The 24283-nt window shown below is 60.1% G+C and overlaps 1 protein-coding gene across 40 annotated transcripts in view; it reads right to left on the bottom strand.

Moving 5' to 3' along the window:
* Positions 1 to 24283, bottom strand: part of SCRIB (scribble planar cell polarity protein) — a 133547-nt gene that overhangs the window by 39756 nt on the left and 69508 nt on the right. For 15 of the 40 annotated variants that reach the window (XM_065054818.1, XM_065054829.1, XM_065054822.1 and 12 more), the window contains exons 18-26: positions 19971 to 20048; positions 17394 to 17708; positions 16903 to 16983; positions 11035 to 11283; positions 10697 to 10807; positions 9211 to 9387; positions 7883 to 7999; positions 5749 to 5937; positions 5004 to 5123 (exon numbers count right to left, since the gene is read on the bottom strand). In XM_065054818.1, the coding sequence (XP_064910890.1) occupies positions 5004 to 5123; positions 5749 to 5937; positions 7883 to 7999; positions 9211 to 9387; positions 10697 to 10807; positions 11035 to 11283; positions 16903 to 16983; positions 17394 to 17708; positions 19971 to 20048 (1437 nt within the window). Of the gene's footprint in view, positions 1 to 183; positions 238 to 4712; positions 4770 to 5003; positions 5124 to 5748; positions 5938 to 7882; positions 8000 to 9210; positions 9388 to 10696; positions 10808 to 11034; positions 11284 to 16902; positions 16984 to 17393; positions 17709 to 19970; positions 20049 to 24283 lie in introns of all 40 variants that reach the window. The other 25 variants (XM_065054809.1, XM_065054810.1, XM_065054811.1 and 22 more) reach the window with 3 other exon arrangements.

The following is a 24283-nucleotide window of genomic DNA, read 5'->3' as shown; positions in this document are numbered from 1 at the left end:
TCCCTCCTCAATCACATCACAGATTTCTTAATTTCTGATATCTTCTCCTATACTCAAAAGTGTGTTTTTGGGGGGTGCGGACTATGACCTGTGGAGAACGGGAGTTAAGGGGAGCGAGCGGTGTCGGAGGTCCCTGCAGCCGGCAGCCCCCGCGCGCCCCGTCCTGCGTCGTCGTGTCCTCACCTCCGCCTCCTCCAGCTGCCGCGTGGCCGCCTCCCGCTCCCTGCGCACCCGCTCCTGAACGGCCGAGCAGCGTCCGGCAGGGAGAGACGACGGAGACCAGGACAGAGATCAGCACCGCGGCGGGACAGGAACAGGAGCAGCGTCCGGCAGTGCAGGCAGGAAGAGAGGACAGAGAAGAGGACAGAGATCAGCACGTGTAGGGACAGAAGGACAGAGAAGAGGACAGAGATCAGCACGTGTAGGGACAGAAGGACAGAGAAGAGGACAGAGATCAGCGCGGGCAGGGACAGAGGACAGAGATCAGCGCCGCAGCGGCACACGGAGCAGGAGCCACGCGGGGCTGCAGCCGCCACCAGCACCAACACCGGGCATGGGGAGAGCGGAGCTGGAATTGTGTGTGAGCTCGGTCATGCCAGCAGCACAGACAGGAACAGACGCCCCGTGTGACATGAGCCGGGGTGTCACCAGAGCAGGGGAGACAGCGGATGTCTCTAAATCCCCAGCAGGGTCGATCTCGGGGAACACCAAAGGGAGCTGAAGCCCCTCGAGCACAAGCTACAGCACGGCCAAGGGGAGGAGAAGGTTCTTATTGCTGCAAGTTGTGCCCTGGCAGAGCACAGGCTGGGGAGGCGGGAAGGGAACGAACCTGCAGAGCACAGGCCTCGCTGGACTAGCGAAAAAGACCTAAAAGCCCACATACTTGTTACCAGCACCGCAGCCAAAGGGCTACAGACAGAGCCGCTGTGTGAGCACGGGGCAGGGCGTCAAACCCGCGGGGCAGCGCTCGGCCACCCAGCGCAGCGCGGGAACGGCCTCAGGGCGAGCGGCGACCCATCCCACAGCGCCAGCTCCGGCTTGCTCCCAGGCTGCAGGACGGACGTGTGAGCACGTCACTGTCTCCAAGCGGGACTTCTGTGCATTTATCCACCCTGCAGCAGCGCCAGGGCCGGGGAACGAGCAGCATCGCTGTCCCGCCGCGCTGCGCAGCGTGACCCCCCGACGGTGCAGCGCGACCTCCCGACGGTGCAGCGCGACCTCCTGATGGTGCAGCGCGACCCCCCGACGGTGCAGTGTGACCCGACGGTGCAGCGCGACCTCCCAACGGTGTCAGCACGACCTCCCGACGGTGTCAGCACGACCTCCCGACGGTGTCAGCGCGACCCCCCGACGGTGCAGCGCAACCTCCCGACGGTGCAGCGCGACCCCCCGACGGTGCAGCGCGACCTCCCAACGGTGTCAGCGCGACCTCCCGACGGTGCAGCGCGACCTCCCAACGGTGTCAGCACGACCTCCCGACGGTGCAGCACGACCCGCCGACGGTGCAGCGCGACCCCCCGACGGTGCAGCGCGACCTCCCAACGGTGTCAGCGCGACCTCCCGACGGTGCAGCGCGACCTCCCGACGGTGCAGCGCAACCTCCCGACGGTGCAGCGCGACCTCCCAACGGTGTCAGCGCGACCTCCCGACAGTGTCAGTGCGACCTCCCGACAGTGTCAGCGCGACCTCCCGACAGTGTCAGCGCGACCTCCCGATGGTGTCAGTGTGACCTCCCGACAGTGTCAGTGCGACCTTCTGATGGTGCAGCGCGACCTCCCGACGGTGTCAGCGCGACCTCCCGACGGTGCAGTGTGACCCACCCCGCGGCCGGGACAACGGGACGGGGACGGTGTCTGAGAAATACAGAGGGAGCTACTGAAAACTCAGATAAGCACCGCCGCGCTTCTCTTCCAAAGCTCCTGTGCGTTGCCACCAGCAAATAATCAATGTGCCATGTCGCACGCCTGACCTCCAGACAACAGTGAGCAAGGTGAGAACACACTAACGCTCTGGAGGATCACAAGACCCCAAGGGGTATTTAGGGATAGTTAAGGTGAAGTCCAATTTTGGACAAGTGCTACATGTAAAGTGAGTGTTCAAGCTAAAAGTAATCACCTCGTACGTGACTGTTCTGTGGGGTCTCCAGGTGAAGAGACAAGAGCCGCAGGCAGCCCAGACTGGGCCGTGGGCTGTTCAAAGTCCGTCCTGACAACACCTGGAGAGCCAGAGAAACAACCACAGCCACAGAGCTGGGGCACAGGAACGCACCACGAACCGGTCCCTCGAGAACTGGGGTTACTAATGCTGCTGTTAGAAACTGAGCTATCAAAGAACTGAACGGGGAGATAGATGCGGTGAGTGAAAACCTCTGCAGCACTGATGGTGAGCACGGCAAAGCCAAAATCCTTCACATTTCTTCAGTCCACAACCTTACCGTAAGGAGACACATTTGGTGTCTGTCACTTGTGTGCAAAACGGAACACGAAACCTTAAAGTATTAGAGAACAGGTCCAAAAATGGTGACACAAACAGTGTCACTGAGGCTCTGGCACTGAGGTGGGAACCTCCTACAGCTTTACAACAGCCACCACTCAGCACTGGCCGTAAGGCAGCGGGGCTGGGGAGCCCTGTCCCTGCCGTCACCTGCAGCCCAGCGCCGCGGGGCAGGACACAGCACGGCCGTTACACCTGGCACAGCAGAGGAAGAGGCGGCAGGTGGGAACACAGACCACAGAAGTGCTAAATACACGTCACGGCAGCCTCGGAGTAACCGCAGAAGTGTTAAATACACGTCACGGCAGCCTCGGAGTAACCGCAGGAGTGTTAAATACACGTCACGGCAGCCTCGGAGCCCCCAGGCAGGATGAACCGTGATCCCGGCGCGTGGTTCGGCCTCCACAAAGAACAACGACACCCTCCATAAGGTGCCCCAGGTCCCTTTCCCCTCCACTGCTCTCTAATATGTAATTTCCCAACCTATACTGGAACCTGGGGTTGTTCCTGCCCAGGTGCAGGACTCTACACTTTCCCTTGTTAAATTTCATCAGGTTATTTCCCGCCCAACTCTCCAGCCTGTCCAGGTCTCTGATGGCAGCACAGCCTTCTGGCGTGTCAGCCACCCCTCCCAGCTTGGTGTCATCAGCAAACTTGCCGATAGTGCACTCTATTCCCTCGTCCAAATCGTTAATGAATATATTGAACAACATTGGCCCCAGCGCTGACCCCTGAGGCACTGCACTGGATACTGGCCTCCAGCTGGACTCCGCACCATTGACTACCGCTCTCTGGCTTCTCTCCTTAAGCCAGTTTGCAACCCACCTCACTGCTCTGTTGTCCAGACCACACCTCCTCAACTGAGCCGTGAGGATGCTGTGGAGACTGTGTCAAACTCACCGGACCCGAGGTCTCCTACAGAGTATTCAAGTCCATACGCTACCAACATTAACTGGAAGGAATACCCTTTGCTGTGACAGTAACGCCATGAAATTGGGTTTTCTGAAACCACCACACACCATTCTCGGGTCCTTCCTTGGCAAGGAACAAGACACTTCATAGAACAAATCACTAAGTCTGATCTAAGCCGGCTCCGCTCTGGGCTGAACCGAGGGACGTGGAGAGGCTCCCTCCTGCCCGAATCGCTCTGTATGGCCATTCCGCTGGAGTCAAGCCCCGAGGACAGCTCGCGGCACTCGGACAGCACCCCTGGTCCTGTTCCGCACGTGTCGGCGCCGCAGAGCGAGGACCAAGCGAAGCTGCCCGAGGAGCCCGCGGGACGCGCAGCCCCGTGCCTGTGCCCCGCTCCCATGGACCCGGAGCGCAGTACGATTATACAAATACTGAATGTACTTATGTGTATTTAATAACTACACATAACACGTGCCTGAAAGGTCATATGGCCATTTTCTGGCTCGTGGCTCTGTCCTCTCAGTCTGTTCCAAAGCAAACAAAATCTCAGGTGCTAACTGAGTTCTAAAGCCCACCTGAGTCCAGAACCGCCGACACACCTGCACTCCGGTGGGGCAGCAAATGTAAAAGGCTGCCTGGTGACGGCTACAGAAGGAGCCTGGAAGCAGCAGCTGCGTCCGCTGGCCGGCTGCAGAGGCTCCTGCAGGACCCACCGGCGCCGCGCGCCCCAGAGCGGGTTCCTGACGGCGACACCGGGGAACGCCATCTCCCCTCAGCTCCCAAAGGGACCTGGCTGAATAAACTACCGTCTGAAGAGGGACAACCAGAAACCCCACGTCCTCGAGTGGCGTGACTCTGCTGACCTGGTTCTGTGAAACAGCCGCAGAAACATGGAATTCACAGAACCAACCAGAAAAACGACAAGTAAACTGAGGAGCACACGCCTGAGATGAACAGCGCTGCTTCCTCAAATCCAGGGCAGCTCTGAGCCGTGTGTTCCCATCCCTGCTCACAAAATGCGTCAGGTCACAGAGTGCTGTACAGAGAACCGATTAAACGCGGGAGTCCCGGGCTGAAGGTGCGGCAGCGGGCAGCGGAGGCTGTAACGAACGGACAAGCGCCACAAAGGCGCACGGGGAGGCGCGCAAAGGCAGGAGCAGCTGCACTAACCCAGCGTTCACTACCGAGAGGGAAGACCCGAAGCCCCCGCAGCACCGGCGTCTGGCTAGAGACAAGCCGGCGCTGCCAGCGCTCGGCCGCGGCAGAGCCGCCGGAGAACAGATTCTGCTACGTGAAACATCTCTCACCACTTTCTCCATCTCTTCTCTCTCCCACTGAGCTGCTTCTCCCACCATTTCCATCTCCTACGAGAGAGCAGAGTTAGAGCCGCTCGCCCCGTGCTCTCTCCCTTCTCGCCGCACCTCTAAGCTCAAGAAGATCTGAGTCCCGTCACGACCGAAGCGCTGGGACCGCTGATCCAGCAGAAGGAAATCCACTACCCGTTACGCTGCAGGTTCAGTGCACCAAGGGAGACACTGGAGATCTCAGTCATTCTTTCCACCCTGTAACGTTCCCCCAGTCGCAGCCATCGCACCCACCTTCTGCAGGATCTCCAGCTCTTCAGGGCTCAAGTCCCGGTCAATAGAAGAGATACTTTCCAGGCTATTCTTGCGCCCAATGCCAGCAGCAAAAGGGTTTGCAATAATCCCTGGAGACATCTACAAAGCAAAAAGGCAATAAAACATGGTGTGTTACACAAAAAGTCCATTCCCTGGGCTCCCAGATTCAGAGCACCGAGATGAACCTGGGCTGGTCGGAGCTCCTTCTCACCTTCAAACCTCATCCCAGCATCAACTATTGAAGGAGCTCGAGGGCCAGAGAAGATGAGTTTGGATTGAAACGAGTACAGAAAAGGGATAAGGAACATATTGGTACTGGGGACTGGGCACTTATTCGAGTGGAGAATAAAAAAGCTTACTTGATAAGCCTTGAAAAGAGAAACTGAGAAGGCACAGGATTACTATGGGTAAGAGTTTCCCTGCGGGGAAAGGCGAACACCAGTGAACAGACAGTACAGCATCGGCACAAGAAAAACCAGGCACAAGCAGCCTGGAGAAAACGAGCGTGAAAACCGCATTTCTAAGCAGCGCGGTGACACTGTGGAACGGTCCCGCAGCCAGCAGGGGCGGTCGCAGAGACTCGGTCTGGCAAACTGGCCACCGCCGCCAGGTCACCGAGCAGGAGAGCCGACGTGGGGGCCCAGGGCCTCAGAAAACCGAGACCTACAGCAAAAGGTGTGAAACGGCCAGCAGTCGTTAGGAAGCAGCAGGGGCGCAGCCTCACCTCGATGGCGGCCGCGGCGCGGGGGTCGAAGCCGTCGCACACCAGCACCAGCAGCGCGTCGCCCACGCCGCGCAGGATCTGCACGGCCTCCGTGTGCGTCATGCCCAGCAGGCTCTGCTGGTTCACCTCCAGGATGCGCATCCCCACCTGCAGCCGCCCGTCCCGCGCCGCCGCCCCCGACGAGCTCACCTGCAGCGGACGAGACGGGGCTGAGGATGAGGAGAGGGGACGGAGCGCGGGGACCGGCGGGAGAGGAACCAGAGCGCAGGAACGGGGAAAGCTGCGGCTCCACGTCCGCGTCTGAAGTGTTTGTGTGTACTTACAGACAGGGGAGAAAATTAATGAAGTGTACAGTGTGACAGAGGAAACAGGCGCAGAAGAAACCCCAGAATCCCGGGGTGTCAGGGGTTGAAGAGCCCTCAAAGCCCATCCAGTGCAACCCCCCCATGGAGCAGGAACACCCAGCTGAGGTGACACAGGAAGGTGTCCAGGGGGTTGGAATGTCTGCACAGAAGGAGACTCCACAACCCCCTGGGCAGCCTGGGCCAGGCTCTGCCACCCTCACCAGGAACAAGTTGCTTCTCCTCTTGCAGTGGAACCTCCTGTGTTCCAGTTTGCACCCATTGCCCCTTGTCCTGTCCCTGGTTGTCACCAGAAGAGCCTGGCTCCATCCTCCTGACACTGCCCCTTTCCATATTGATCACCATTGATCTTTCGGGAGATAAAAAGCATCTAAATTTGAAATGTGCTGCCCCAAGGAAAGAAGCTGCTTTTGCTTTGCCGGTGCCACAGTGAGAAAGCTCACCCTCCTCCGATTCGGCTTCACAGCATGGAAAGTGGAACAATTCTTTTGTTGGGAAGAGACAGAAAACGCAAGCATAGCGATCATTTTTGTGGGTAAGAGACAAACGAGGCATGAAGACTTTCCACTGTCTTTGTGGTAGAGACAGACCTAAATTACACGTATCTGTCATTTTCCACCCTCTCTTTCGGCATTAACTCCCGTTTTTTCCTCAGCCAGCCACAGGTCCCATCCTGCCTCGTGCACGCCCCGGGGGGCGCTGCGCGCAGACGGGCGCACGGACCCCGGCTGTTCTGGAGAACACGCACCCGCGCGTGCTCCGGGGAGGCACCGGTGCGCTGCGCCGCCACCGCACGGGCGGGGAGGCAACGAGGCGAACCCGCGTTCTGCACTCTGGGACAGGAGAGGAGACTGTGGGACTTGCTGTGCGTGCAGGGTGAAAGAAAACAGCAAAACACAAAAGCAACAATCAAAACAACCCCAAACCAAACAAATGCGAACATGAGATTTTGCTCAGGAGAAAGGCGTGAGGTGGGGAGCGAGAAAAAATTGTACGATGGCGGCAGGAGAAGCTGCTCCCAGGAACCAGACAGAAACACAGGGAACAGCGTGAAGTGCCTCAGGGAAAGAACAGAACCACCAGATGGGCGTTACCGCTTCAGTGGAAGGAGAACGCATGGTGAAACGGGGTGTGCCCAGGGCACGCTGGACGAAACAGAGATCTTGGTGCCTCGTGTTACAGAGCCAGAGCTCAGAGTGACTCTGGAGACTGAAGAACACCCGCAAGCCAGAGGCCAAGGAACCAACAGGACCAGGCGCTGCGGAGCTACGAGCAGTGCAGCCCCGCAGCCGCCCCGCAGCCGCCCCACCGCAGCCCCAGAGCAGCCCCGCAGCCGCCCCATAGCAGCCCCATAGCAGCCCCGCAGCCGCCCCACCGCAGCCCCAGAGCAGCCCCGCAGCCGCCCCGCAGCCGCCCCATAGCAGCCCCGCAGCCGCCCCACAGCAGCCCCAGAGCAGCCCCGCAGCCGCCCCACAGCAGCCCCAGAGCAGCCCCGCAGCCGCCCCACTGCAGCCCCATAGCAGCCCCGCAGCCGCCCCACAGCAGCCCCAGAGCAGCCCCAGAGCAGCCCCGCAGCCGCCCCAGAGCAGCCCCAGAGCAGCCCCAGAGCAGCCCCACAGCCGCCCCACCGCAGCCCCAGAGCAGCCCCGCAGCCGCCCCGCCCCAGCCTCACAGCTGCCCCACTGCAGCCCCATAGCAGCCCCGCAGCCGCCCCATAGCAGCTCCACAGCCGCCCCGCGGCAGCCCCGCAGCCGCCCCGCCGCGCTCTGTACCTTGGAGATGAAGATGCCTTCGTCAGTGGGATCGAACGGGTTCCCAGCGTGACCCTTGGCGCCACCGCGGATGCTGATGCCCAGTTTTTCTCCCGGGGCCTTTTCAATGCATATTTCCTGCGCACACAGAAAAGGTCTCCTTGTTTCTGGGTCAAGTTTGGACAGGAATTGCTAAGGAAACACCCCCAGGAGGTGGCCATGTTCTAAATACCCTGGAAAGGACCTGAATTAGAGCTTTTGGTCGTGTGGCACAGTTCACTGGTTTTGATGGGCTCCTTTTCCGTGTTTTTGTCTCCTGTTCAGGTCCGGCTCTCAGGAAACCTGATCGTTCTCTGACCCCGAGGTGCCCACGGGCATGGCAAGAGACCCTCCGTGGTCCCCAGCTGGAGGTACACTACAGTACTCACCAGAGACTGGATGCTGCCACCGAGAAGAACATCTCAGCCCCAAGTCTGGCTGTATCCAGGCCCAGAGCTCCACCCCGCGGCAGCTGCACGTTCCCCTGAGACCTGGAGCCTCCACCGGGGCCACTGATGGCCCTATAGCTCCTTCCGCGCCCCGCTGTGCCTGTCCCCACCGCACCAGGGTGGTCCCAAGGTGCTGACAGCCACACCCTCCCCCGCCCCGGGCACGGTGACGGTGACGTCACCTGCACTGGCTGGGGCAGGAGGGTGGGACCCTCCGTCAACAAACAGGGTCCTCAGCAAAGGAGGCGCCCAGAGCAGCTGAGGAGCTTCCGGACCACGTTGTGGTGCCCACAGCCAGATCCGACCAGGTTATAAAAGGGGGTCCCCACAAAGACCCCCTGGAGCGGTGTGGGAGCAGCGGGTCTGTGAACTGGAGCCCTCCCCTCAGACTGGGACACTAAGGAGACTTTGTGGCATGGAGAGCACCTGACATCCTCATTGGGGTGCGTGGTTATTAACCGGACATATCCTGGAACGAGTCCTTGCCTGACCAGGCAGGTGGGAGCCCTCGCCTGAGCCGGGCGAGTGGTCGTTCCTGTGGGTGCCCTGCAGAGAGAGGCCTCTGGTTTTGTTTCTGTTGAGTGAATGCCTGTATGTTGTGGATCCTCGTTGTTCTTGTGTTGTCGTAGCCCAATAATCTCCTCAACTGATCGCCAAACCTGTATTTTATGTTGTTGGAGTGCTACATAATGGTATAAACCCTTTTCCTAGTCGGTGTATTTGCTACATTTTCCCAGCTAGAATGAAGTCTGGTTTGGAACTTGTCCACCCAAAACTGACGTTTGGGGTGCCCCGGTGACGCAGCCGGTCGGAGTCCCGCTCGGCGGCGCAGCGCTGGCGCGCGGCTCCCGCTGGACGCACCTGCATGCCGGGCGGCGGCGGGTCCCTCCTCACCAGCACGGTGAGCTCCTGCGCGCTGGACAGCAGCGCGGTCACGGCCTCCTGGTGCGTGGCGTGGCGCAGGTCGGTGCCGTTCACCTCCAGGATGCGGTCCCCCACGCGCAGCCCGCTGCGGGACGCCAGCCCGCGCGGAATGACCTGCACAGAGCGTCAGCATGGCACCTCCGCCCGCAGGGACGCCCATGGCGCCCCAGGCCGCCTGCAGCACCTCCGGGGCCTGTCCCTCTGCAACCAGAGCTCCTCGGGAGGCAACTGTCTGTGAAGAAGCTGCTCGGTGCACTGACGTGTTAAGCACTTGTAGAAAGCCACCGTAAAATGACAATCCTACCCTCTAAGCGCAGTGTGCGCGGGTACTCGCACTCCCCCCCAAACCCCTTCTCACTGGGAGACTTCCGAGGCATCGGAGCAGAAGACGTCGGCACCTCGGGAGGCGAGACAGGACCAGAGTTACAAACCGCCTCAGTGCCACAAGGCTGGGCTGATGTTGCAAAGGGTGCGAGAATGACTTTAAAACGGCTCATACATCATGACAGGGAGGCTGCGGCACCAGAAGGAAACACACGCTCTCCGTCACTGCCAAACCCGATTCCACGGGCACTGCTCAGGGCACCGATTATCTGCTACTGGCCGATGTCCAGCCGGCGTTTCCACCTGTATTGCAGAGCCGGGAGGAATCGCCGGCGCAGCGCGGGGCCGAGTGCCGAGCACCGCGGGTGCGGAGCCAGCCCAGCACCCCCTCTGACAGCCTCAGCTCCCACACAGCGTCCGGCCCCAAGGTGCCGAGGGCTGCGAGAGCTACAGCCAGCCTGGGAGGTTTTCCCAGTGAAAAGTCCCTCCTTCTCCTTGAACACTTTCCTCAGTTTTAAGCCAAATATTGTCTACCTCCCCTTTTTTTTCCAAGTCACAGCTTAGGTCTTTCTTATTGGGAAATAACCACTCTTCAGTACTCCACAATTTCTTCCCACGAACATAACAGTCCTTCAATATTTGACTTTCCTCTCCAGCTTGGAATAATCGCTGCAGCTTTTATTTCCCCTTCTCCATTTAATTTTTTTGAAACTGCAGATCCTTGGACTGGATAAGGACTCTGATCTTGGCTTAGCCAGCACTGCCAAAGCCAGTTTTGTTTCCCTCCATTGTCCCTTATTACACGTCCAAGTAACGGCTGACGGTTTTGCACCAGGAATTCACACTGTGGTTCCTTTACCGTAACCGACTTGTGCCTTCCAAAGTCACTCCTTTCAGAACAAAGTGCTGCACAAGGGGAACTGCTCTGTGCTGTTTCTAGATGCAAAACCTCAGGCCTGGCTGCATTAGAGTGTATTGCTTGGAAGAGGAGAAAGTGATCAGCTCCACAGTTTTGCACATATTTCTTAGGCTCTTGGATCAAAACCCCTCATCCCAAGCCCAGCCAGTGACCACCCGGGGGTGCCCAGGCAGGACGCACCTTTGAGATGAAGACACCTGGCTCGTGGATCCCGAAGGGGTGGCTGGAGTGGTCACTGCCCCCCACGATGCTGAGCCCCAGGGGACCACCCGCCTTCACCAGCTGGATTTCCTGCAGGGAACACGAGGCAAAGGCAATAAGGGATGAACCATAAGGACCAAAGGCTGAACACCACGGGGTCGGGTGTTCTGCGTGGGTGAGACAAGGTGAGCACCCGCAGGATGAGAGGGTTCCCCGTCACTTCTCAGCACCCCAATAACGCAGCGGGCCAGCCCAGCCCGCCCGTTTCCAAACGCAGAACAGCCGAGACTGGGCGCCCCGCGCCCCAGCAGACTCACCTCGATGGGGTACTGGTCCTCCAGGCCTTTGGGCAGGGGGGTCCGGGGCGGCGGCTCCTCGGGGGGGCTGTCCCCATGGCTGGGGGGCGGTGGCGAGTGCATGCGCCCCCGCGGCGCCCCCGGCGCGTCTCCCTCGCCGGGCTGCTCCGCGGCCTCTCGCTCTACCAGCAGCACGATGGTGGGGGAGGACGCGGTAAGCAGCGCTACTGCCTGATCATGCCTGGCTTCTGTCATGTCTACCCCATTGATCTAGAACGACCCGCAAACTCAGCGTCAGACCATCGCTCCGGCACTCCTGACATAGAAGCACTCGCCGCGCAGCCTAAGGGACCCCGCTGCTCCTCAAAAGCCTGTTCCCCAGAGCCCTTGGTGTCGGACCCCACTCCTCTACCCGGCAGAGGGACACAGGTACCTGCCCGCGCCCACCGCACTCCTCTTTCCAGACAGACGGACAGCTTTCAGCCCTTTCCCACCCTCCCCGGACACCTCCAAGCCCCAGCAGCACCCTGACGCCCCAGTGACCATGAAGACCACGCGTGACGCTCCTGGAGCACCACGAACCAGCTCGTGCCCGGACTATGCCACGGCCGCGGTCGGGACAGAGCCCGTCACCCCCGGCTGTGCACACCGGCTCTCGGCCGGCTCGCAGCAATGCAGGTGCAAGAGGGGCGTTCAAAGGGATGAGTCCAAAGACCTTCATAAGGGAAGAAGGCAAAACGGTGATTCCCAGAGCGGTGCCACCAAAACGCCGTGGCACCGGCCGCCTTTGCACTGGCTATTTGCACACACGAACCGCCCCCAAAGCCCAGAGACGGGCACTGAGGAGCGTGATCCCGTGTGCGACAGGACCTGTCGCGGCGGGCGCGTCACGGCAGCCGTGAAAGCGCCGGGTTCAAGCCATGAGAAGCGCACCGGGGTGTAAAGAGACTGGGGAGCGCTGAGAAGGACCCTGCTGGTCCGCAGGACTGACCGGCCGACACTAAAGGAGAACTAGAACTCGTTTGGACAAGAAACATTACCCAACATGCCAGGCCAAATGATTTAAAGAGCACAGCTGCCGTCTTGCTGAGACACCAGCGGAAGACACACCGGTTCAGACACAGAGCTGCTCCCAGTGCGCGCCGGGAAGCAGCAAAGTCCAAGACTGGAGAGAACTCCTCTGAAAACTGTACACTCCTGCTGTTCTTCACACACAAAACCATTATCTAGCACAGTTAATTGGATGTGTGGAGAAAAGCTGCTGTGACAGATGGAAACAGAGAGCCTGCCTGCAAAACCAGGACTTAAACCAGCTTGCCCAGGAAATCAAAGGACCATGAAGGATGCGACTGTTCTCCATGAACAGAACAGGCGCAGTAAGAGGACAGAACACCGGGAGGAGAGCTGAGCTAGGTGAACACTGCCAAAAGGACGGCACTTGCCATGAAAACTGAAAGGTTTCTAGCTCTTTGGTTCCACAAAAGCCTTCAAAAATGGACAAGGAGGACACAACAAGAACAGCTGTTAAGATGGAGTTTGATCTTAAAATAGCAAGGTGACTCTGTAACAGACGCAGCAACTGGATGTCGCAGCCCAACTCCTGGCTGTCCGATCCCTGAAACGCCGCGGTTACTCGCCAGCTCTCTCCAGGGACGCAGGTTCTGGACAAAGCTGAGCGCCCAGGGTCCGCCCAGGCCCGGTCCAGGGCCCCGGACACCAACCCCCGGCCTGCCCGCCCCACCCACAGCCAGGGCCACAGTCACCTCGGTTGGAAAAGACCCTCGGGGTCACCGAGTCCAGCCATAACCCCCCTGGCACCGCCCCTGTCCTGAGAACCTCGTGTCCGTCTGTCCAGCCCTCCAGGGCTGGTGACTCCAGCACTGCCCTGGGCAGCCTGTTCAATGCCCCACAGCCCTTTGGGGAAGAAATTGTTCCCACATCCAACCTCAACCTCCCCTGGCGCAACTTGAGGCCGTTTCCTCTGCTCCTGGCGCTTGTTCCTGGGGAGCAGAGCCCGCCGTGGGGCGTAAGAGGCACCAGCCGCACGTCACGCAGGGAGGGTGGGGGGGTCCCTGGTCACGGCTGCCGGGCGCCAGAGACAAAGCAGTAAGCAAGAAAGATCAGAAACTGAACACACAGGTGCATGAACCTGCACGAAATGCAGCTAACAGAGCCGAGACTTGAGACACTCACGGATGATCGTTATGGGAACCACTCAAGCGGTGACATCAGAGAACTGTGGCCGAGAGCGTGGTAATCAACACACGGAGGAAAGCGAGATTACCACGGGTTATCACAACAGCTCTCCTGGGACACAGCAAACTTGCTGCAGGAGGTTTTATGGGAGACTGCGGGCACGTCCAAAACGTACTATGGGATGTTCAGCAGAAGGATCAAAGGTGGGAGAGGGGAGGAAGAAGCACAAGAAAGCGGAGAGGTGGAGAACAGGAGGCTGACGGCAGGCTGCTGGTCGGGCTGAGCCCTGGCCAAGCCCGGTCGGCGCAGTCGGCTCTGTCCTTCTGCCAAACGCTGTTTAACTCACTGTGCAGGTTTTGTCTCTGCTCGGGCTCTGTGTGCAGGATCTACCCGCAGGATTCAAGTCGGACTGGCCAGCAAGTAGGAATCCTGAATGCGGACAGACCCAGCAGCAGGGCCAGAAACTGGATGAAGGGCTCCGGGTCTGACCAGAGAGCCCTCAAGAGCCCGATGTTTGGGCCAGAGCCTGAAGAGACCTGCAAACATGAACACCTATGGGAGCTGAGTGCGCGATGTGCGCGTTCCACTAGCAAACCTTGAACGTGACGAGCCAGCGGGCAGGAAACGGGTGAATGCTGCGTGCAGCTCGCGCCCCGCGAGCGCGGTCTGTGTGTGTGCCCGCACGGGGCTGCTGCCCTGCCTGCGGAACCGTGCCCAGCCCTGTCTGCGGCGCGGTTCATCTCTGGACCTGCGCTGACGGCTGGACCTGGGAGCCGGAAAACCCCGTGTCCCGCGGCCGGGGCCTCCCCTCTGCCACACTCCCGTTTTTGACACGGACGACTCGCTTCAACACGGACAACACGCGGAAAGACCTGGCCCCGAGCTCCTGATGGCCGGGTGGGGGCCCGTCGCGCCCCACGGGCAGCCCTGCTGCAGCAGCACTCTTCCCTTCACACTCCCCTGTCATTTTTCTGCCACAAGAAGATGGGAATGGGGAGACTTGGACAGCCCAAACATGCACAGTGGTAGCTCCCCGAGCAGTGACAGGGACACAGGAACACCCTGAGTCGGGCACAGCGCAGGAACAGCCCCGGTGGCCCTCTCCTCGCTGACTTCCCCGCTCCCCGCAACGGCGGTGCCGGCCCAGCCTGGGAGCGCTGCTTTCTGTGGCCGTTGTGCGGTGACTGCGCTGACCAGAACGAGCCCGGCCGGCGCGGTGCGGCTCTCGAAGCGCCGGAGGGGAACGTGTCATCTGTCCCTTCCCCGCTGCACACGCTGTGTGCCAGGAGTTCTGCTATGTGGCCGACCCACGGATCACACTGCTCCCGCGGGGACCCCACGTGTCACCTGGTGCCACTGCTGTCCTCGGTCTCCCCCAAAATCAGTTTTCTTCAGCCCATTCCCAGTCCCATCCCAAAGACCAAGCTGCCCTGAGCTGCTCCCAGTCCTGCACTGCCCATCCCACGAGTCGAGCCCTGCAGCAGCCCCCTGCAGCGCCCTGCCCCGCGCCGCCCACGGCCAAAACGACTCTCGGGACACAGCAGAACAAGGGGAAGGCTGCAGTTAGTAGTCAACCACTGGCGAGCTCTGCGGGTGTTAACTCTGAAGACAGATCTAGGCTGGGCTCTTCAGTCGTGTACTCAAAGCTCCCTTAAGAACGCCAAAGGAGCGATCCAGTCCTTCCCTGCAGAGAAGTCCAGGATGACTTAGAGCACAGGAGAAGAGCATGAGGCTGTGTTGTATTTCCTGTCCTAAAAACTCCAGAGAACTGAGGCATGACTAGGAGGCCGTGGCTTTGGAAACGGGCCTCTGTCTGCTGGCCCTGTGAAACCCCGTGTCCCCAGGAGCCTCCTGCTTCCCCCGCGCAGACACGGGAACACACGCAGCCCGCGCTGCACAACCCAGCAGACACAGTCCTGAAGAGCTCTCCAGTAGAAATGGGCACCCCTCTCCAGAAGAGCAGAAGAGCTGTGGTGAGCAGGACCGCACGCGGTGCTCCGCGGGCGCCGTTCTGGTGAGCAGACGCTCTCAACGCCCAGCACCGCCCAGCACCGCCCAGCACCGCCCAGCACCGCCGGGCACGGCAGCCCCGCAGCTCCAGCAGACCAGAGATGGAGCCAGACGTGCAGCTCCAGAGCTGCTCGTGCAGCTCGGACAGCCAGCAGGTGTTCTCGAGGACAAACGGCACCGAGAGGCCACGGGAGGACGTGGCACCATCACCACCATGTGGGTATCGTGCTCAGCACGGACCCCGCAAGCAGGGCAGGTGGGACGGGAGCTGCTGCCAGGCTGGGCACACAGGACTGATGTGAACAGTCCAGACCCGGGAAGTGCTCTCCTGGAGAATAATCATTTGCTCCTGCTTTCCTGATAGCTGAGCACAGGGCTTGAGCTGCGGCTGGCGCTCAGCACCGAGCCTGCTACGACTGCACAGAGCTCAGCACCGCTGACGTCCCCGAGAGCGCAGGACCGGCTCCCACGCAGGGACAGGTGTCTGCGCAGGGACACGGCACCCGCAGCGCCGCGGGCGCGCAGGGACCAGCGGCAGCGCGGCTGCCCCTCTGCAGATCTAACGGAGGCCCCGAGCCCACACGTGGCAGTGTGAGCACGCTGCAAGCTATTACGAGGGAATTAGATCCGCTTTTCCTATGAAGCTGCCCACAGATATAAATAGAGCTGCTAACGGGGGTGGAGGCAGGTTTGACTTCTGACTCTATTTGGAGACCTTGTGTTTCCTTTTTGCCACAGGTAGAGCAAACTAACATCACTTGATAAATCGTGTGCCTGCCGCTATGCTCTCAGTCATGCCTCTGTACCAGTGGAGCACAAGAAATGAGCAAAACCAAACCAGTTTAGGTTATCTGGCAGCAATCAGGGTCAGGGATTGATTTTGGGAGGAGGGGGGAGCATTAGCAAGGAGAGAGATGCTGTAACAGTTCAGGTGTCCTGCCAAGATACAAGTGCCAGACCCGGGCCAGAGCTCCACTCAAACGTTGTGCCAGAGCAAATACAACACAGCCCCCTGCCCAGGGATAGCGCAGACAGAAGCCAGCACTGACGAGGCCGTACCCGTGTTTACTCACGCCAGCCCTGCGGTAACACGTGCTCTTACCGCAGCAGCTGGATCAGAAACCCACCACCAGCACGCGAGGCAGGAGCTGTCGCGGAGGCAGCATGCGGGCTCGGCGGGGTCCCCGCGGGACGGGGAGCGAGGGACACGTTAGGCAGAGAGACCTGAGGTTAGAGGCAGCAGTGAGATCCGCACCAGCAGCAGGAGCAGGAAGGGAAACTGAGGCCCGAGTTGCGGCCGGGAGCGGGGGACGCTGCGGTACGCCTGCCCAGCTCACGCCCCGGCAGCCTCCTCCTCCTCAGCCGAGCCGCGGCGGAGCCCGCCGAGGCCGCCAGCAGGCTCTGCAGGGACCCCGGCTCGGGCAGCGCCGTCGTTCCATCCCTCCGGCACAGCCTGGGCTGCCACACGCCATTCCTGCGGGGAAGCGGCAGGCACCGGGAAAGGGCAGGCAGCAGCTGCACCCAGCGCCCGCCACGGGCAGGGCACAACCACCCAGGTTAAATGCCCTCCCAGAAGGCTCAGGAGCTGAACAAAGGACCCCCAAAATCCAGCTCTGGTGATGGAAACACAGCCCCTGCACGAGGGAGCGGAGCCGGAGCCCGTCCCTGCGCACGAGCACTCACCGAGATGACCCGGTCTCCCACGCGCAGGATCCCGTCCCGATGGGCCGCGCCGCCCTCTGCGATCCGCGAGATGAAGATCCCCTGAAACGCAGCGGGAGGGTCAGGCAGCCCGTGTTCCCCCGGCCCGCGCCCTGAGCCCGGGCAGGTCTCCCCCTGCCCTGGCACTTCTGGTTTAGCCCTCGCTCCACACAAACCCTCTGCTGCTTCCTGAGCCACCTGCAGCAAAGCCCGAACGTGGCCGAGAGCCCAGAATATGTGTCAACAGGACAGCGGCAGGATTAAGTGTCACTGGCAGGGACTGTGAGCCCCGGCCCCACCTCCTCCTCAGCTTCTATCCCCGGTTTCGGAGCAGATTCTGGCTCCCGGAGCCGCCCGCCCACCGGCGCAGGGTCCTGCTGGGCACCCATGGGCGCGGAGCACCCTGCGCTGCTGCCACAGCGGTGCCGAGGTTCGGGGACCGAGCACCCTCCTCCCAGGGGATGGTCACTGACCGTGTCGCCAGCCCGGTAGGGTGTGGAGCCTTTGCCGCCGGCGATGCTGAAGCCCAGGCCCTTCTCGTTGCGCATGAGGCAGGTGGAGAATCTCTGGGTGGGAGGCGTCCCCTCGGGGCGCTCGGGGAAGCGCAGGCCCCCCCGCCTCTCCCGGGGGCTGTAGTCGTCCTCGGGGCGCAGCGCGGTGACCGTGATGGCGTTCTCCGGCTCCACCATCCGCTCCCGCAGCACCGTCATGGACACGGAGCTCCCGGACCCGCGCAGAGCTTCCACGGCCACATGGTGCTCCGCGCAGTGCAGGGACACGCCGTTCACCTGGGGACGGACACGGGCACGGGCCTCAGCTGCACAGGGAGCTCCACAGCACGGCCCTCAGCTCCACAGCACAGCCCTCAGCTCCATAGGGAGCTGCACAGCACGGCCCTCAGCTCCACAGCACGGCCCTCAGCTCCATAGGGAGCTGCACAGCACGGCCCTCAGCTCCACAGCACGGCCCTCAGCTCCATAGGGAGCTCCACAGCACAGCCCTCAGTTCCATAGGGAGCTCCACAGCACAGCCCTCAGCTCCATAGGGAGCTCCACAGCACAGCCCTCAGCTCCATAGGGAGCTGCACAGCACAGCCCTCAGCTCCACAGCACAGTGCTCTGTGCACCTCTGGTGCATCTCAGTGCTCTGTGCACCTCTGGCGCATCTCAGTGCTCTGTGCACCTCTGGTGCATCTCAGTGCTCTGTGCACCTCTGGTGCATCTCAGTGCTCTGTGCACCTCTGGCGCATCTCAGTGCTCTGTGCACCTCTGGCACATCTCAGTGCTCTGTGCACCTCTGGCGCACCTCAGTGCTCTGTGCACCTCTGGCGCATCTCAGTGCTCTGTGCACCTCTGGTGCATCTCAGTGCTCTGTGCACCTCTGGTGCATCTCAGTGCTCTGTGCACCTCTGGTGCATCTCAGTGCTCTGTGCACCTCTGGTGCATCTCAGTGCTCTGTGCATCTCAGTGCTCTGTGCACCTCTGGTGCATCTCAGTGCTCTGTGCACCTCTGGTGCACCTCAGTGCTCTGTGCATCTCAGTGCTCTGTGCACCTCTGGTGCACCTCAGTGCTCTGTGCATCTCAGTGCTCTGTGCACCTCTGGTGCATCTCAGTGCTCTGTGCATCTCAGTGCTCTGTGCATCTCAGTGCTCTGTGCACCTCTGGTGCATCTCAGTGCTCTGTGCACCTCTGGTGCACCTCAGTGCTCTGTGCATCTCAGTGCTCTGTGCACCTCTGGTGCATCTCAGTGCTCTGTGCACCTCTGGTGCATCTCAGTGCTCTGTGCATCTCAGTGCTCTGTGCATCTCAGTGCTCTGTGCACCTCTGGTGCATCTCAGTGCTCTGTGCATCTCAGTGCTCTGTGCACCTCTGGTGCACCTCAGTGCTCTGTGCATCTCAGTGCTCTGTGCACCTCTGGTGCATCTCAGTGCTCTGTGCATCTCAGTGCTCTGTGCATCTCAGTGCTCTGTGCACCTCTGGTGCATCTCAGTGCTCTGTGCACCTCTGGTGCATCTCAGTGCTCTGTGCATCTCAGTGCTCTGTGCACCTCTGGTGCACCTCAGTGCTCTGTGCATCTCAGTGCTCTGTGCACCTCTGGTGCATCTCAGTGCTCTGTGCATCTCAGTGCTCTGTGCATCTCAGTGCTCTGTGCACCTCTGGTGCACCTCAGTGCTCTGTGCATCTCAGTGCTCTGTGCACCTCTGGTGCATCTCAGTGCTCTGTGCATCTCAGTGCTCTGTGCACCTCTGGTGCATCTCAGTGCTCTGTGCATCTCAGTGCTCTGTGCACCTCTGGTGCATCTCAGTGCTCTGTGCACCTCTGGTGCACCTCAGTGCTCTGTGCATCTCAGTGCTCTGTGCATCTCTGGTGCATCTCAGTGCTCTGTGCATCTCAGTGCTCTGTGCACCTCTGGTGCACCTCAGTGCTCTGTGCACCTCTGGTGCACCTCAGTGCTCTGTGCACCTCTGGTGCATCTCAGTGCTCTGTGCACCTCTGGTGCACCTCAGTGCTCTGTGCACCTCTGGTGCACCTCAGTGCTCTGTGCATCTCTGGTGCATCTCAGTGCTCTGTGCATCTCAGTGCTCTGTGCACCTCTGGTGCACCTCAGTGCCCCGTGACTGGTCCCGTTTGCACAGGACTTGAGGACAGACGCACAGAGCACGGCTGGCTCCGCGGTGAGGAAATTCTCCTACAAGGGCCACTTTATTCCAGGTAGGAAAGCACAAACTGGAGCACGTTAGAGCCGTCTGGTCAGCCCGTGGGGGGCAGGAACGCGCTGATGGGGATTTCTGCCCACTGGGGTTACACAGCACTTGGAGTTGGGGAAAGGGAACACAGGAGCAATTTCTCTCCTTATAAAGCAGCAAAAGATTAACGTTAATGTTAATTAAAGAACTAACTCTTTGAGCCAGTGGAATTTAGCTTTGTTCTTACGCAGCTCCTGATGCTTAGTTTGGCCTACAAATGAGTGCAATGCAAATGAACAGCAGACCGTACTTCTCCCCCCAGCTCAAGTCATGAGCAGCGTTTCCTTCTTCACGGGTTCTTACCTCCAGAAGCTTGTCCCCAATACGAACCCCCGCGCGAGCGGCAGGACCCTCTTCAGACACACGGGAAATAAAGATGCCCTGCAAACAAAAGCGCTTGTTAGAAGAGGTGGAAGCTCAGCCCTCCAAAGTGTGGAGCGAGACCCCCCCACGTCACCCAGCTTCAGGGAAAGGGAAAGCCCTCGCCAATCCCGCACCCGGGATGGGGGCCAGGACAGGCACATCGCCCCACCAGCAGCTGCGAGAAAGGGGAAAGAAATCCCACTGCAGGGCTGCCCCACGGGTGACAAAAGGGGAAAGGGAACAACGCTTTGATCCTTTTCCAGTGGGGCGAGACCATGACACAGCTGGTATCACCACATGGGCGGAAAACAGTCCCGTGCTCTTCGGAAAACAACCCTGCGCTCTTTGCCTCATGAGCCCGGTACACCAGGACACGGACGGGAAGGAACGGGGAGGGGAAGGAACGGGGAGGGGAAGGAACGGGGATGGGAAGGAACGGGGAGGGGAAGGGAACGGGGAGGGGAAGGAACGGGGATGGGACAGGAACGGAGATGGGACAGGAACGGAGATGGGAAGGAATGGAACGCGGATGGGAAGGAACTGGGATGGGAAGGAACGGGGATGGGAAGGAACGGGGATGGGACAGGAACGGGGATGGGACAGGAACGGGGATGGGAAGGAACGGGGATGGGAAGGAACGGGGATGGGAAAGAATGGAACTGGGATGGGAAGGAACGGGGATGGGAAAGAATGGAACGGGGATGGGAAGGAACGGGGATGGGAAGGAACGGGGATGGGACAGGAACGGAGATGGGAAGGAACGGGGTTGGGAAGGAACGGGGATGGGACAGGAACGGGGATGGGAAGGAATGGAACGGGGATGGGAAGGAACGGGGATGGGACAGGAACGGAGATGGGACAGGAACGGAGATGGGACAGGAACGGAGATGGGACAGGAACGGAGATGGGAAAGAATGGAACGGGGATGGGAAGGAACGGGGATGGGAAGGAACGGGGATGGGAAGGAACGGAGATGGGAAAGAATGGAACGGGGATGGGAAGGAACGGGGATGGGAAGGAACGGAGATGGGAAGGAATGGAACGGGGATGGGAAGGAACGGAGATGGGAAGGAATGGGGATGGGAAAGAATGGAACGGGGATGGGAAGGAACGGAGATGGGAAGGAACGGAGATGGGAAGGAATGGAACGGGGATGGGAAGGAACGGGGATGGGAAAGAATGGAACGGGGATGGGAAGGAACGGGGATGGGAAGGAACGGGGATGGGACAGGAACGGGGATGGGACAGGAACGGGGATGGGAAGGAACGGGGATGGGAAGGAACGGAGATGGGAAGGAACGGAGATGGGAAGGAACGGAACGGGGAGGGGAAGGAACGGGGATGGGAAGGAACGGCTGCTCTCGTCGCTGCTCTCGGTGGTCAGCAGCGGGAGGTACAAGGAGTTGTGCTCCAGGGCCAAGAGCCATCCCAGCCCTGCCTGAGACTGTTCCCACGTGCTGCGTGACAGCCCAGCCCAAAGCTGGTGTGCGTGGATATCCAGCCCAGTTCTGCTGTGCACTGACATCCAGCCCAGTTCTGCTGTGCACTGACATCCAGCCCAGTTCTGCTGTGCACAGACATCCAGCCCAGTTCTGCTGTGCACAGACATCCAGCCCAGTTCTGCTGTGCACAGACACCCAGCCCAGTTCTGCTGTGCACTGACATCCAGCCCAGTTCTGCTGTGCACTGACATCCAGCCCAGTTCTGCTGTGCACTGACATCCAGCCCCATCCTGCTGTGCACAGACATCCAGCCCAGTTCTGCTGTGCACAGACATCCAGCCCAGTTCTGCTGTGCACTGACATCCAGCCCCATCCTGCTGTGCACTGACATCCAGCCCAGTTCTGCTGTGCACAGACATCCAGCCCCATCCTGCTGTGCACTGACATCCAGCCCAGTTCTGCTGTGCACAGACATCCAGCCCAGTTCTGCTGTGCACTGACATCCAGCCCAGTTCTGCTGTGCACAGACATCCAGCCCAGTTCTGCTGTGCACTGACATCCAGCCCAGTTCTGCTGTGCACTGACATCCAGCCCCATCCTGCTGTGCACTGACATCCAGCCCAGTTCTGCTGTGCACAGACATCCAGCCCAGTTCTGCTGTGCACTGACATCCAGCCCAGTTCTGCTGTGCACTGACATCCAGCCCAGTTCTGCTGTGCACAGACATCCAGCCCAGTTCTGCTGTGCACTGACATCCAGCCCAGTTCTGCTGTGCACTGACATCCAGCCCAGTTCTGCTGTGCACAGACATCCAGCCCAGTTCTGCTGTGCACAGACATCCAGCCCAGTTCTGCTGTGCACTGACATCCAGCCCAGTTCTGCTGTGCACAGACATCCAGCCCAGTTCTGCTGTGCACTGACATCCAGCCCAGTTCTGCTGTGCACAGACATCCAGCCCAGTTCTGCTGTGCACAGACATCCAGCCCAGTTCTGCTGTGCACTGACATCCAGCCCAGTTCTGCTGTGCACTGACATCCAGCCCAGTTCTGCTGTGCACTGACATCCAGCCCCATCCTGCTGTGCACTGACATCCAGCCCAGTTCTGCTGTGCACTGACATCCAGCCCAGTTCTGCTGTGCACAGACATCCAGCCCAGTTCTGCTGTGCACTGACATCCAGCCCCATCCTGCTGTGCACTGACATCCAGCCCAGTTCTGCTGTGCACTGACATCCAGCCCCATCCTGCTGTGCACTGACATCCAGCCCAGTTCTGCTGCGCACTGACATCCAGCCCAGTTCTGCTGTGCACTGACATCCAGCCCAGTTCTGCTGCGCACTGACATCCAGCCCAGTTCTGCTGTGCACTGACATCCAGCCCAGTTCTGCTGTGCACAGACATCCAGCCCAGTTCTGCTGTGCACTGACACCCAGCCCAGTTCTGCTGTGCACAGACATCCAGCCCAGTTCTGCTGTGCACTGACATCCAGCCCCATCCTGCTGTGCACAGACATCCAGCCCAGTTCTGCTGTGCACTGACATCCAGCCCCATCCTGCTGTGCACAGACATCCAGCCCAGTTCTGCTGTGCACTGACATCCAGCCCCATCCTGCTGTGCACTGACATCCAGCCCAGTTCTGCTGTGCACTGACATCCAGCCCAGTTCTGCTGTGCACAGACATCCAGCCCAGTTCTGCTGTGCACTGACATCCAGCCCCATCCTGCTGTGCACTGACATCCAGCCCAGTTCTGCTGTGCACTGACATCCAGCCCCATCCTGCTGTGCACTGACATCCAGCCCAGTTCTGCTGTGCACTGACATCCAGCCCAGTTCTGCTGTGCACTGACATCCAGCCCAGTTCTGCTGCGCACTGACATCCAGCCCAGTTCTGCTGTGCACAGACATCCAGCCCAGTTCTGCTGTGCACTGACATCCAGCCCAGTTCTGCTGTGCACAGACATCCAGCCCAGTTCTGCTGTGCACTGACACCCAGCCCAGTTCTGCTGTGCACAGACATCCAGCCCAGTTCTGCTGTGCACTGACATCCAGCCCAGTTCTGCTGTGCACAGACATCCAGCCCAGTTCTGCTGTGCACAGACATCCAGCCCAGTTCTGCTGTGCACAGACATCCAGCCCAGTTCTGCTGTGCACTGACATCCAGCCCAGTTCTGCTGTGCACAGACATCCAGCCCCATCCTGCTGTGCACTGACATCCAGCCCAGTTCTGCTGTGCACTGACATCCAGCCCAGTTCTGCTGTGCACTGACATCCAGCCCCATCCTGCTGTGCACTGACATCCAGCCCAGTTCTGCTGTGCACAGACATCCAGCCCAGTTCTGCTGTGCACTGACATCCAGCCCCATCCTGCTGTGCACTGACATCCAGCCCAGTTCTGCTGTGCACTGACATCCAGCCCAGTTCTGCTGTGCACAGACATCCAGCCCCATCCTGCTGTGCACTGACATCCAGCCCAGTTCTGCTGTGCACAGACATCCAGCCCAGTTCTGCTGTGCACTGACATCCAGCCCCATCCTGCTGTGCACTGACATCCAGCCCAGTTCTGCTGTGCACAGACATCCAGCCCAGTTCTGCTGTGCACTGACATCCAGCCCCATCCTGCTGTGCACTGACATCCAGCCCAGTTCTGCTGTGCACAGACATCCAGCCCAGTTCTGCTGTGCACAGACATCCAGCCCAGTTCTGCTGTGCACTGACATCCAGCCCAGTTCTGCTGCGCACTGACATCCAGCCCAGTTCTGCTGTGCACAGACATCCAGCCCAGTTCTGCTGTGCACAGACATCCAGCCCAGTTC

Source organism: Columba livia, chromosome 2, assembly GCF_036013475.1.
Source record: "Columba livia isolate bColLiv1 breed racing homer chromosome 2, bColLiv1.pat.W.v2, whole genome shotgun sequence".
In the NCBI taxonomy this organism is placed as follows: Eukaryota; Metazoa; Chordata; class Aves; order Columbiformes; family Columbidae; genus Columba; species Columba livia.
Note: the sequence above shows the minus strand (reverse complement) of the source record. Positions and strands in the feature narration are given on the sequence as shown.